The sequence below is a fragment of the Bombina bombina genome, chromosome 7 (genome assembly GCF_027579735.1).
Source record: "Bombina bombina isolate aBomBom1 chromosome 7, aBomBom1.pri, whole genome shotgun sequence".
NCBI classification, from domain to species: Eukaryota; Metazoa; Chordata; class Amphibia; order Anura; family Bombinatoridae; genus Bombina; species Bombina bombina.
This window is the reverse complement of record NC_069505.1, coordinates 14212831-14227246: the sequence shown is the minus strand read 5'-3', so window position 1 is coordinate 14227246 and position 14416 is coordinate 14212831. Positions and strand designations below refer to the sequence as shown.

The 14416-nt window shown below is 39.2% G+C and overlaps 1 protein-coding gene across 1 annotated transcript in view; it reads left to right on the top strand.

Annotated features, from left to right (window-relative positions):
- Positions 1-14416, top strand: part of PGGHG (protein-glucosylgalactosylhydroxylysine glucosidase) — a 151918-nt gene that overhangs the window by 69385 nt on the left and 68117 nt on the right. Inside the window, exon 6 of the mRNA XM_053719960.1 lies at positions 10674-10805. Within this exon, the coding sequence (XP_053575935.1) occupies positions 10674-10805 (132 nt within the window). The remainder of the gene's footprint in view (positions 1-10673; positions 10806-14416) is intronic.

Genomic DNA, 14416 nt, shown 5'->3' with positions numbered 1-14416 from the left:
CTATTGTGGGCCTCGTCAGTGAGGTGCAGCCATATCCCTCTAGGCACACTGAGCAACGGGTCCACGTCTGGATTCCCACATCACACTTAGGGAGACTTCCCTAAGTGTCATAATTTGCATAAATAAAAAGAGAGAAGCGCTCAACCTGGGAACGAACAATAGCATAATAGCTTGTTCTATGGCTAGTTACCACCCTAGAAGCAGCCTCTTTTTGCTCAATATGTGCCTTTCACAGAGAAGAACTTTCCTGTAGCATATCAGTCTGATCCTGACTTCACAGTACAGTCCAGCACCAAAATACCAGGCAATCCTTCTCTGAACGAGAGATACAGCAAAACCCCAGACGTACATTTCGGCCTATTGTGGGCCTCGTCAGTGAAGTGCAGCCATATCCCTCTAGGCACTCTGAGCAACGGGTCCATGTCTGGATTCCCACATCACACTTAGGGAGACTTCCCTAAGTGTCATAATTTGCATAAATAAAAAGAGAGAAGCGCTCAACCTGGGAACGAACAATAGCATAATAGCTTGTTCTATGGCTAGTTACCACCCTAGAAGCAGCCTCTTTTTGCTCAATATGTGCCTTTCACAGAGAAGAACTTTCCTGTAGCATATCAGTCTGATCCTGACTTCACAGTACAGTCCAGCACCGAAATACCAGGCAATCCTTCTCTGAACGAGAGAAACAGCAAAACCCCAGACGTACGTTTCGGCCTATTGTGGGCCTCGTCAGTGAGGTGCAGCCATATCCCTCTAGGCACACTGAGCAACGGGTCCACGTCTGGAATCCCGCATCACACTTAGGAAGACTTCCCTAAGTGTCATAATTTGCATAAATAAAAAGAGAGAAGCGCTCAACCTGGGAACGAACAATAGCATAATAGCTTGTTCTATGGCTAGTTACCACCCTAGGAGCAGCCTCTTTTTTTATGCAAATTATGACATTTTGGGAAGTCTCCCTAAGTGTTATGCGGGAATCCAGACGTGAACCCGTTGCTCAGTGTGCCTAGAGGGATATGGCTGCACCTCACTGAAGAGGCCCACAATAGGCCGAAACGTACATCTGGGGTTTTGCTGTTTCTCTCGTTCAGAGAAGGATTGCCTGGTATTTCGGGGCTGGACTGTACTGTGAAGTCAGGATCAGACTGATATGCTTCAGGAAAGTTTTTCTCTGTGAAAGGCACATGTTGAGCAAAAAGAGGCTGCTTCTTGGGTGGTAACTAGCCATAGAACAAGCTATTATGCTATTGTTCGTTTCCAGGTTGAGCGCTTCTCTCTTTTTATTTATGCAAATTATGACATTTTGGGAAGTCTCCCTAAGTGTAATGTGGGAATCCAGACGTGGACCCGTTGCTCAGTGTGCATAGAGGGATATGGCTGCACCTCACTGATGAGGCCCACAATAGGCCGAAACGTACGTCTGGGGTTTTGCTGTTTCTCTCGTTCAGAGAAGGATTGCCTGGTATTTCGGGGCTGGACTGTACTGTGAAGTCAGGATCAGACTTATATGCTTCAGGAAAGTTTTTCTCTGTGAAAGGCACATGTTGAGCAAAAAGAGGCTGCTTCTTGGGTGGTAACTAGCCATAGAACAAGCTATTATGCTATTGTTCATTTCCAGGTTGAGCGCTTCTCTCTTTTTATTTATGCAAATTATGACATTTTGGGAAGTCTCCCTAAGTGTGATTCGGGAATCCAGACGTGGACTCGTTGCTCAGTGTGCCTAGAGGGATATGGCTGCACCTCACTGACGAGGCCCACAATAGGCCGAAATGTACATCTGGGGTTTTGCTGTTTCTCTCGTTCAGAGAAGGATTGCTTGGTATTTTGGGGCTGGACTGTACTGTGAAGTCAGGATCAAACTGATATGCTTCAGGAAAGTTTTTCTCTGTGAAAGGCACATGTTGAGCAAAAAGAGGCTGCTTCTTGGGTGGTAACTAGCCATAGAACAAGCTATTATGCTATTGTTCGTTTCCAGGTTGAGCGCTTCTCTCTTTTTATTTATGCAAATTATGACATTTTGGGAAGTCTCCCTAAGTGTGATGCGGAAATCCAGACGTGGACCCGTTGCTCAGTGTGCCTAGAGGGATATGGCTGCACCTCACTGACGAGGCCCACAATAGGCCGAAACGTACCTCTGGGGTTTTGCTGTTTCTCTCGTTCAGTGAAGGATTGCCTGGTATTTCGGGGCTGGACTGTACTGTGAAGTCAGGATCAGACTGATATGCTTCAGGAAAGTTTTTCTCTGTGAAAGGCACATGTTGAGCAAAAAGAGGCTGCTTCTTGGGTGGTAACTAGCCATAGAACAAGCTATTATGCTATTTTTCGTTTCCAGGTTGGCACTTCTAGCCAAAAGCTGCTAGAAGTGTCTAATGTGGAAAAGAACTTCGCCCCAGCCAACTTTGGAGCTATATCTTCTAATGTCGGCAGCACAAATCTCTCTCTCTTCACTGCCTCATTCAACCTTTTCAGGTCCACACAGATGCGCACCTTTCCATTTTTCTTTGCAACTGGAACAATGGGGGCACACCAATCAGTCGCTTCAACAACCTCTTCAATAACCCCCATGGACTTCATGCGCATAAGCTCTTTCTCCACTTGAGGCATGAGCTGGAACGGAATTCTACGGGGAGTAGAAATACTGTATGGGACTGCGTCACTTTTAAGTGCTATACAGACTGGTTTGCAATTCAGTAGGCCCAACTCGCCAAACATATCTTCGGAAATCTCATTCACTCTGGCCACAAGGCCCAAGTCACAGGCTTCTTTTCTGCTCAATAAATTGTTAACACACTGACCTCGGATCACATGCACCCACATGGTGAACTTCCTTTGCTTGTACTCACAGCTGGCAAGAAATTTCCCCACACAATCAATGTGGCCACCAGGACTATGGACATTTGTAGTAACCTTCGCCAGCTGGGGCTGTCGAGGCAGTTTCATAAATTCAGCAAAAGACATTACAGTGATATCTGCTCCTGTGTCAATCTTAAAATCAACTTTGGCTCCCATTACAGTAAAAGTAACTTTCCAATCTTCCTCTGAGCTTGGCCGTTCCACAATGGACCCCACAAAAGACACTTCCGGACCCTCCTGGTCACTGTCCACCTGCATCTCCTTAATGTATTCAGTTTTACACACCACTTCAAATGTCCCATTCTGTTACATTTTCTGCATCTTTTAGCTCTTTCTCCACTTGAGGCATGAGCGGGAACTGAATTCAACGGGGAGTAGAAATACTTTTTCTGCATCTTTTATCTCTGGCCGGGCATATAACACTCTGATCATGGGCACGGTAGCACCGTGTGCATCGAGCATGTTGCGCCCATCCACTTCTAGGCCTTTCCATTACTTTGATCCAATCAGCCAATCAGATTGAGCTTGCATTCTATTGGCTGTTCCGATCAGCCAATAGAATGCAAGCTCAATCTGATTGGCTGATTGGATCAGCCAATTGGATTGAACTTGAATCTGATTGGCTGATTCAATCAGCCAATCAGATTTTTCCTACCTTAATTTCGATTGGCTGATCGAATCCTATCAGCCAATCGGAAATCGAGGGACACCATCTTGGATGACGTCACTTAAAGGAACCTTCATTTGTCGGGTAGTCGTCGGGGAAGGAAGATGTTCTGCGCCGGAGGTCTTGAAGATGGAGCCGCTCCTCGTCGGATGGATGAAGGTAGAAGATGCCACTTGGATGAAGATGTCTGCCGGTCTGGATGTCCTCTTCTGCCCGGATAGGATGAAGACTTCTGCCGCTCCGGATGTCCTCTTTTGGTCCATCGGTGCCCGGCTGGGTGAACACGGCTCAAGATAGGGAGATCCTCAGGGGGGTAGTGTTAGGTTTATTTAAGGGGGGTTTGGGTTAGAGTAGGGGTATGTGGGTGGTGGGTTGTAATGTTGGGGGGTGGTTTTGTGTTTTTTTTTACAGGCAAAAGAGCTGATTACTTTAAGGCATGCCCCGCAAAAAGCCCTTTTAAGGGCTGGTAATAGAGCTGTTAACTTTTGTAATTTAGATTAGGGTAGGGAATTTTTTTTATTTTGTGGGGCTTTGTTATTTTATTAGGGGGCTTAGAGTAGAAACATAGAAACATAGATATTGACGGCAGATAAGAGCCATAGGCCCAGCAAGTCTGCCCGACCTTACCTAACAGTATAAACTTATCTAGTTCGTAGGATAGCCCTATGCTTGTCCCATGCATTTTTAAAGTCCCCCACAGTGTTTGTTGCTACTACCTCTTGAGGAAGTTTATTCCATAAATCAATCACTCTTTCTGTAAAGAAGTGCTTCCTCAAATTACTCCTGAATCTACTACCCTTTAGCTTGAGCTCATGACCCCTTGTTCTTGAATTTTCCATTTTATGCAAAATACCCACAGCCTCAGTTTTACTAAACCCTTTAATGTACTTGAAAGTTGCCATCATATCACCTCTTTCCCTTCTCTCCTCTAAGCTATACATATTTAGATCATTGAGCCTATCCTGGTAAGTTTTATTTTTAGACCATGTACCATTTTGGTAGCCCTCCTTTGCACAGATTCAAGTTTGTTAATATCCTTCTGAAGATATGGTCTCCAGAACTGCACACAATACTCAAGATGAGGCCTAACTAATGATCTATAAAGTGGCATAAGAACCTTACTATTTCTGCTGCAAATACCTCTACCAATACATCCAAGCATTCTGCTAGCCTTACTCGCTGCATTACTACATTGTTTACTAAGTTTTAAATCATCTGAAATAATAATTCCCAAGTCCTGTTCCTCGTCTGTAACAGTCAGTAAAGTGTCATTGAGTCTGTAATTAGCATTTGGATTTTTCTTCCCTAAATGCATTATTTTACACTTTGCTGTGATAAACTTTAGATCCCAGTCATTTGTCCAATCCTCCAATTGTTGTATATCACTTCTCATTTTGTCTACCCCCCCCCCTGGAACATCCACTCTGTTGCAAATTTTTGTATCATCTGCAAAGAGACATACTTTCCCCTGTAGCCCTTTGCTGATATCGCAGATAAATATGTTAAACAAAACAGGCCCCAGAACTGACCCCTGAGGAACACCACTAGTAACAGCCCCCTCTGCTGAATGAACTCCATTTACTAAGACACTTTGTTTTCTGTCCTTAAGCCAGCATTCCACCCAGTTCACAATTTTTGAATCTAGACCAAGGAGATATAGTTTGTGAATAAGTTTATTGTGTGGGACGGTGTCAAATGCTTTGCTGAAATCTAGATATGCTACATCAACTGCTCCTCCCTTGTCTAATAATTTTGTTACATAATCAAAGAAGTCAATTAGATTAGTCTGACATTATCTCCCTGAAGTAAAACCATGCTGATTTTGGTCCTCTAAATTGTTTGTCTTTATGTAAGTCATAATTCCTTCTTTTAAGAGGCTTTCCATTAATTTCCCTACTACTGAAGTTAAACTAACTGGCCTGTAGTTGCCAGATTCTTCTCTACTGCCCTTTTTATGAAGGGGTATTACATTTGCTATTCTCCAATCATCTGGGACAGCTCCTGTTAAAAGTGACTGATTAAACAGATCAGTTAATGGGACAGTTAGCACTGATCGAAGTTCTTTTAAAACCCTTGGATGAATATTATTAGGACCCACTGACTTTGTAACATTTATTTTTGATAATGCTAACAAAACCTCATCCTCTGTAAAAAGATTAATGTTAAGCTTGTTTCTATTTTGCGTAGCATCCCTTAATGTAGACATTGTATCTTCACAATCTTTAGTGAAAACAGAACAGAAGTAATCATTGAGACAGTCTGCAATCTGCTTATCTCCTTCTATTATTCTACCATCAACTGATTTAAATTTTACTATTCCTACCTTATTTTTTCTTCTTTCACTGATATATCTAAAGAATGTTTTGTCCCCATGTTTCACTGACTGTGCTATCTTCTCTTCTGCATGAGCTTTAACCTTCCTAATTAACTGCTTAGTCTTTTTTTGTTGGAGTCTCCATATTTTCATATCATCATCTGCTTGTGTGCGTCTGTAATTTTTATAAGCTATCTTTTTTGTCTTTACAGCATGTGCTACTTCTTTGGAAAACCAAATTGGTTTCCGCTTTCTTTTACTTTTACAGACATGTCTAATACATTTTTATCTCCAATTTCCAAAGTCACCCAAATACTTTCCACCTCATCATTTGTTCCTACAATTTCAGTAACCTTTATATTTTCATTTACATACAAAGCAACTCCTCCACCTTTCTTTCCTACTCTGTTCTTTTTAAATAACCTGTATCCAGGTATGACTATGTCCCAGTCATGCAAATCATTGTACCATGTTTCTGTTATAGCTACTAAATCCAAGTTGTCCCTAGTCATTATTGAAATGAGTTCAGGTAATTTATTTCCTAAGCTGCGGGCATTTGTGCTCATGGCACGAAGAATTTTTCTACTAGAATTTCTAGAATTGTTACTTGGACTAACAGTTTTGGCATGCTGTGGGGGGCAGGTGGATATATTAATGCTACCCCCCTTTATTAGTTTAAATGATTTCTAATAAAGTATTTGAACTCCTCTCCCAGATACTCTGTTTCTTTAGCATCCAAATGCAAGCCATCTCTCCTAAATAACCTAGTATCTTTCCAAACAGAGCTATAATGGCCAATAAAACCAAATCCTTGTTCCCTGCACCACTTATCTAACCAAGAATTAAATGTTGTTATCCACTCCATCTTTCCTGCTTCCTGGTCATACACAGGTAAAATAGCAGAAAATGATAGAGTTGATGCCACAGTCTCTAAATGATTACCTAGGTCATAAAACTCTTTCTGAACAGCAGCAACATGATTACTAGCCAGATCATTTGTTCCTAAATGTACAATCACATCTAACTCACTTCCCTTTCCTGCTGCCTTAACAATTCTCAAAATACGATTCTTATCCCTGTGAGCAGTAGCTCCTGGAAGACATCTAACCTCCCTTGTTTCTCCTTTACTTTCACCTAAATACACATTCCTCAAAATAGAGTCACCCACTAACAGTCTTTTTCTCAAAAACACATCTGCAGTTCTTTCCTGTGTTATGTTACCTGGAGAATCAGGTGCCAATAGATTTAAATTACCTGTTACAGCTTCAGAGGGCTCAGAAACAGCAATCTCCTCATCACAAGTGTATTCGGCAAGAGCAGCATAGGAGTTTTGCAATGGCAGAGGTTGTGGGCAATGCTTCTGGTCTACTGTTCTAATTCTTCCAGAGCCTACAGTGATCCATCTGCCTCTCCTTGCTGATCTCTGGGGTAGAGGGGCTTCTTTCTGAGGCAGCTTTGTAGAGGTAACAGGTATGTTACTTACCTTAGCTTGAAGTTTAGCTATTTCCTCCCTTAACAGGGAAAACTGCTTACAAACAGGACAGCCCCTAAATCTCCAAAAAGTAGAACGATTAAAAAGTGCAAAACACCCATTGCACTGTATCTGAGACATTTTAAACTATGCAACACTTTAACAATAAGAAAAATATAAGTATTATTTACTACTGAATAAGCCTGAATAACCCTGAATAACTCCTGAAATAACTCAAATATCCTTATGTATTTGATCCTTTTTTAGTTTGATCCCTTTGCTAAGAAGCAGAGCTAAACAGATCTCTTTAAATACCCTCAGAAAGATAGGGTGGGGTCCCTCCTAATTGCTCACCTATGCAAACAATCTAATTGTTATCTAATTGCAATACTAAAAACCAGAATACAAAAGAATGTAAATTAACTCAAACCTTTAACTATTCAATTTCTGTAGTGAAACTAATTCACAGTTCAGGTCTACCACCTATAAAAAAACAAAATATAAAGTTAATAGAAATACAAAATATATTATCTGAAAGTACAAACTATTCAAGTAACAACAATTTAAAAGAGAAATGTTATATACCTTTCTGAAATAACTCAAATATCCTTATGTATTTGATCCTTTTTTAGTTTGATCCCTAAGAAGCAGAGTAGGTGTAATTAGCTTAAAATTCTTGTAATCTTTTTTTATTTTTTGTAATTTAGTTGTTTTTTTTTGTAATTTAGTTTAGTTTATTTAATTGTAGGTAATTTATTTAATTAATTTATTGATAGTGTAGTGTTAGGTTTAATTGTAACTTAGGTTAGGATTTATTTTACAGGTAATTTTGTAATTATTTTAACTAGGTAGCTATTAAATAGTAAATAACTATTTAATAGCTATTGTACCTAGTTAAAATAAATACAAAGTTGCCTGTAAAATAAATATAAATCCTAAAATAGCTACAATATAATTATTCGTTAAATTGTAGCTATATTAGGGTTTATTTTGCAAGTAAGTATTTAGATTTAAATAGGAATACTTTAGTTAATAAGATTTAATTTATTTAGTTAGATTAAAATTATATTTAACATAGGGGGGTGTTAGGGTTAGACTTAGCTTTAGGGGTTAATACATTTATTATAGTAGCGGCGAGGTCCGGTCGGCAGATTAGGGGTTAATACTTGAAGTTAGGTGGCGGCGACGTTGGGGGGGGGAAGATTAGGGGTTATTACTATTTATTATAGGGTTTGCGAGGTGGGAGTGCAGCGGTTTGGGGGTTAATAACTTTATTAGAGTAGCGGCGAGGTCCGGTCGGCAGATTGGGGTTAATAAGTATAGGTAGGTAGCGGCGACATTGGGGGGGGCAGATTAGGGGTTAATAAATATTATGTAGGTGTCGGCGATGTTAGGGGTAGCAGATTAGGGGTTCATAGGGATAATGTAGGTGGTGGTGGTGTGCGGTTGGCAGATTAGGGGTTAAAATTTTTTATTATAGTGGCGGCGAAGTGGGGGGACCTCGGTTTAGGGGTACATAGGTAGTTTATGGGTGTTAGTGTACTTTAGAGCACAGTAGTTAAGAGCTTTATAAACCGGCGTTAGCCCAGAAAGCTCTTAACTACTGACTTTTTTCTGCGGCTGGAGTCTTGTCGGTAGAGGGTCTACTGCTCACTTCAGCCAAGACTCTAAATACCGGCGTTAGGAAGATCCCATTGAAAAGATAGGATACACAATTGGAGTAAGGGGATCTGCGGTATGGAAAAGTCGCGGCTTGAAAGTGAGCGTTAGACCCTTTCCTGGCTGACTCTAAATACCAGCGGGCGGCCAAAAGCAGCGTTAGGACCCCTTAATGCTGCTTTTGACGGCTAATGCAGAACTCTAAATCTAGGTGAATGTTATTTAAAAAAAAATAAGCAAAACTATACATTGTTACAAAAACACTCCCATATGGGCTATATAAATGGATCATCTGCAACACATTTATGTAAAGAAAAATCTACTGTACAATGTCCCTTTAACAACGATGTACCCTACACTTTGCATAGTTGTTAAGGGGTTTCCTAGTGCAGCTTTGTTGGAAGTTGCTAAACTGTGCTAATACTGAATGCCTCATTTCCAGGGGCAGATATAGAGAGGTCTTTCTGACATCGGCAAGACCTGCACTATAAACAAGTCCGATAAGAGCGCTTGTTTAATGACTGCTGACATACAGGGCACTTCAGTGGTTGTGAAGGAGTTAAGCAAATTTTCAATGTACTTCTATTATCTAATTTGTTTTGTTCTCTTGATTTTTATTGTTAAAATGGAAAACTAGGTAGACTCAGGAGCTGTTGATTTGTAACTGTATATATATATATATATATATATATATATATATTTATATATATATATATATGCCTTATGTTATTTACTCACCCAGTAAATTCAGCTAGCTCCCAGTAGTGTATTGCTGCATCTTCATCAAATGATACCAAGAGAATTAAACAAATTACATTCTAGAAGTATATTGGAAAGTTGTTTAAAATTGTATGTTCTATCTGAACCATGAAAGAAAAATATAGGGTTTCATATCCCTGTAAGAGGTATGCTTTCATGGAAAGTAACTACATTTCAGCATAGGAGACCGAGATGATTATAATAATAATGTTGTAGGTTCTACCTGAATTATGAAATTCAATTTTGGACTTCCACATCTCTTCTTAATATATTGCATATGATTATTTCAGGGTTAATTTGCCCTAGTTTTATCTGTTAAAATTATAGTATTAGATAAGTAAGTATGATAGTTAGATCATATTATTAATTGCTATTAATATTATATTAGTATTATTATTACTATTATTATTATTATTATTATCATTATTATTATATTAGTGTTATTATTATTATTATTATTATTATATTAGTGTTATCATTATTATTATTATTATTATTATTATATTAGTATTATTATTACTATTATTATTATTATCATTATTATTATTATATTAGTATTATTATTACTATTATTATTATTATTATTGTTGTTATTATTATAGATATTATTGTTATTATTATTATATTAGTATTACTATTATTATTATTATTATTATTATTATTAGTATTATTATATTAGTATTATTATTACTATTATTATTATTGTTGTTATTATTATAGATATTATTGTTATTATTATTATTATATTAGTATTATTATTACTATTACTATTATTATTATCATATTATTGTTATTGTTATAATTATTATTATTACAATTATTATTATTATTATTATTATTATTATTATTTTTATTATTATTATTTTTATTATTAGTATAGTTATAGTTATTGTTGTTATTATAGTTATTATTATTGTTATTTATTTTTAATATTAATATTATTATTTTAGGGTGCAAAATACCCCTGGGAAAGTGCGATGACAGGATACGAAGTGTGCCCAGAGCAAATTTATGGAGAACAGGAAATTCACATTAATGGCGACGTTCTGATGGCATTTAAACAGTATTATTACATGACGCAGGTACGATTAAAAATACAACAATGCACACAACTAACTGATTGAAAAAATGATTTTAAATTTGAGATGAATTTTCCTGTAAAATGTTTAAAAGGGCATGAATCCTAATATTTTTCTTTGAGATAGAGAGCTAGATTAAGAGTGGTACACTAACTTCTGTGTGCAAACGATATCGGCTTTATCGTGGCTATATATAGGTATAGATATATATTGATCCAAAAACCATCAGATAAATGTAGAAATATGTATTTAGGAACAAATAGAACATATTCATGGGTTTAGTGCCCTTGAGACAATGTGATCGGGTTTGAATGATTTTTTCACTTTTTGCTCTCCATTGAAGTCTACGGGGGAATACATTAATGCGGTCGCAATATTGTAACTTCGGCTTTTTGCGCGCATTGGATTAGCGCAAGCAAAAACTTTTTACTTTCATCTTGTAATACACGTGCTGCCTGACGTGCGCATAAAGCCGAAATCGAGTGCAGTTAGAGTGCAGGAGCGATAATTAGTGCTCCACTAGTAATTTAGCCCAGAGGGTGCAGTTCCAAACAACTTTCCAATTTATTTATATTATCACATATGCTTTATACTCTTAATATCCTTTGTTTAAGGCTCAGCAAAGCACTACTCAGAGCTAGCTGATCACACTGGGTGAGCCAATGGCAAGAGGCATATATGTGCAGCCACCAGCAGCTAGCTCCCAGTGGTGCACTGATGCTTCTGAGCCTACCTAGGTATGTTTTTCAACAAAGGATACAAGGAGAGCAAAGCAAATTAGATGATAGAAGTAAATTTGAAAGATGTTTAAACTTACATGTTCTATCTGAATCACAAATCAGTAACTTTTGACTTTACTGTCCCTTTAATTATGGAAAATAAAAACAACATTTTATACACAGTTACTTATATTAATATTTTGCCCTAATTTGTGGTAAAATACCTCTGAAATGTTTTATTTTTTTCATTCACTCCAAAGAGGCTGGAGTGCTTCTGTCATACATAAGTATGGGGGTATTTACTTGACCCTGCAACATATTACTCAGTTAGCTAAGAGCACAAGCTGACTTACATCTGGCCTTAACTGGTCATAAGAAAGGAGACTCAATTTATGTAGGTTCGAGCGCACATGATCCGATATAGCAAACCATGTCCGCCACACATCGATATAGCAAACCATGATCCGATATAGCAAACCATGTCCGCCACACATCGATAAATGCCGACAGCATACGCTGTCAGCATTTATCATTGCACCAGCAGTTCTTGTGAACTGCTGGTGCAATGCCGCCCCGGCAGATTTGTGCCCAATAGGCCGCTAGCAGGGGGTGTCAATCAACCCGATCGTATTCGATCGGGCTGATTGCTGTCTGCCACCTCAGAGGGGGAGGAGGAGTTAAGGAGCAGCGGTCTTAGCATTCGCTTCGTCATAAATCGCCCCTAGGAACACATATCCCTGAACTACTTTTGTCATGCAAAACCTTGTAAAATGACAGTGGTGTGTGCTTAAAACATTTATTTTACAACACAGTTCTTAAAGGGACATCAACCAGTATGAGATTGTAGTATAAAATGTGTAATAATGTGCAGTAAAATAATACAATACTCTTTCAGTATTTATTTTTTGCCCATTTCTTATAATTTAACTCTGAACATTGTTTGTTTTCTCAATTCTATAAAGTAATGGGCGCCACCATGTTAGAACCAATCTCTTTTGCTGAGGACAATTAGGAACATTTATAACAAGGGCAATAGTATTTATATTATTTTTATTATTTTACATCTGTCCCTAATTGTCCTCATCAGAAGAGATAGATAAGGGAAAAACCTAGGTTCTAAAATGGCAGAATCAATCACTTTATAGCCATTAAAGTACTTTATAGAAAATAAACCTTTACACTTATTCTATATTATAAAAGGCCAGGTATGTTAGGCGCATGGCACAGCGAATCCCAGAGCTGGTGCTAAAGGACCTTCTCATTTAGCATAGGTGGGAGGCTGTGCTAATCCGACCATCTTCACAGAGTCCAGGGCTGCGCTAATAGGGGAATTAGGCCCTGGTCTCTGTGAAGAAGGGTTGGATTAATGAGCCCCCATCTGCACAATGAGAAGGTCTTTTAGTGCAGGTTCTGGGATCCATCGCACTAATATTCTTATCAGCACGGCCCTGTAGTCTATGAAGCAGAAGCAGATTAGCGGAGCTCCCTAGCACACTATAGGTAAGTATCCTACAGGAGACCCCTTGTTTTGGCTTTTTTTTTGTAGAAGCTGAAAGCATTTTCCACAAAAAAATAAATGCCATAACAAGGGGTCACAATCTTAAAGGGTAGCAGATTCAGGAGAAATTTGAGGAAGCATATGTTTACAGAAAGGGTGGTAGATTCATGGAATAAACTTCCATTTGAGGTGGTTAACACAAAGGAGCCAATTTATTAAAGTGTCAATCGGCCCAATGCATCTGTTTCCACGCGAGCCTTCTTAAGACCGCTGCTTCCTAACTCCTACGCCTCCTCTAAGTCTGCGGTCTGCAATCTGCCCGATCGTGTACGATCGTGTTGATTGACACCCCCCTGCTAGCGACCGATTGGCCGCAAATCTGCAGGGGGCGGCATTGCACAAGCAGTTCTGGTGAACTGCTTGTGCAATGTTAAATGCCGACTGGCAGGATTCAGCGATGTCTGCCGGACATGATCCGCTACAGCTGATCATGTCCGCCAGACATTGATAAATCGGCCCCAAATACATTCAAAATGCCTGGCACATGCATAATGCTATCCTAAGAAAAAAGAGACATGTAATAGGGAAATGAAACAGTACATTAAAGGGAACTGTCTTAACCCCTTAACGACCGACGACGTATGCCATACGTCCTCAGAAAAAAAGCACTTAACGACCGAGGACGTATGGCATACGTCGTCGGTTTAACAGAGCACTGGAAGCGATCGAAATCGCTTCCAGCTGCTCTAACAGTATTGCAGGCTTGCCTTGAGGTCTAGGCATCCTGCAATACTGTTCCCGAGTGCCGGGACCGGATTGATCACTCCCCCACGAGTGCTCACTTCCGGTTTCGCTCCACGTGGAGCCCGGCAGTGTTTCAGAGCATCGGAAGCGATCGGACACGCTTCCGATGCTCTGCTTGTGTGCTAAGTGCCTCGTGGGTCGAGGCACTTAGTTGTAAAATAAAAGGAAAAAAGGAAAAAAAAAAAAAAACGAATAAAATAAAAAAAAGCCCTAAATAGCCCCCCCCCCCTCCCCCTTCACTAGGCATCCAAGATGGCGATGCCCAGTGCATCATGGGGCCTCTGGGGGTGTCCCTAGCCTGCATCATCATAGGGGCAAGCTAGGGTCACCCAATCTGAGCCTCCCACCCTAAAAAAAAAATAATAATAATAAAATACCCCATTTGCATAGTTGCCAACATTTTAAAAAATTTTCCAGGGACACTTTGCAGCTATCAATTACCTGCATGAAAATGTACCACACCCCCTGCCCTAAAGTTCCGCCCACTTTGCCAAATCCACATAATTAGCATAATTTAACTCCACCTATTTATTATGGTGCAGATTATATATATATATAATATAAAACTAAAAGGTACAGAAGGAAAATGTACG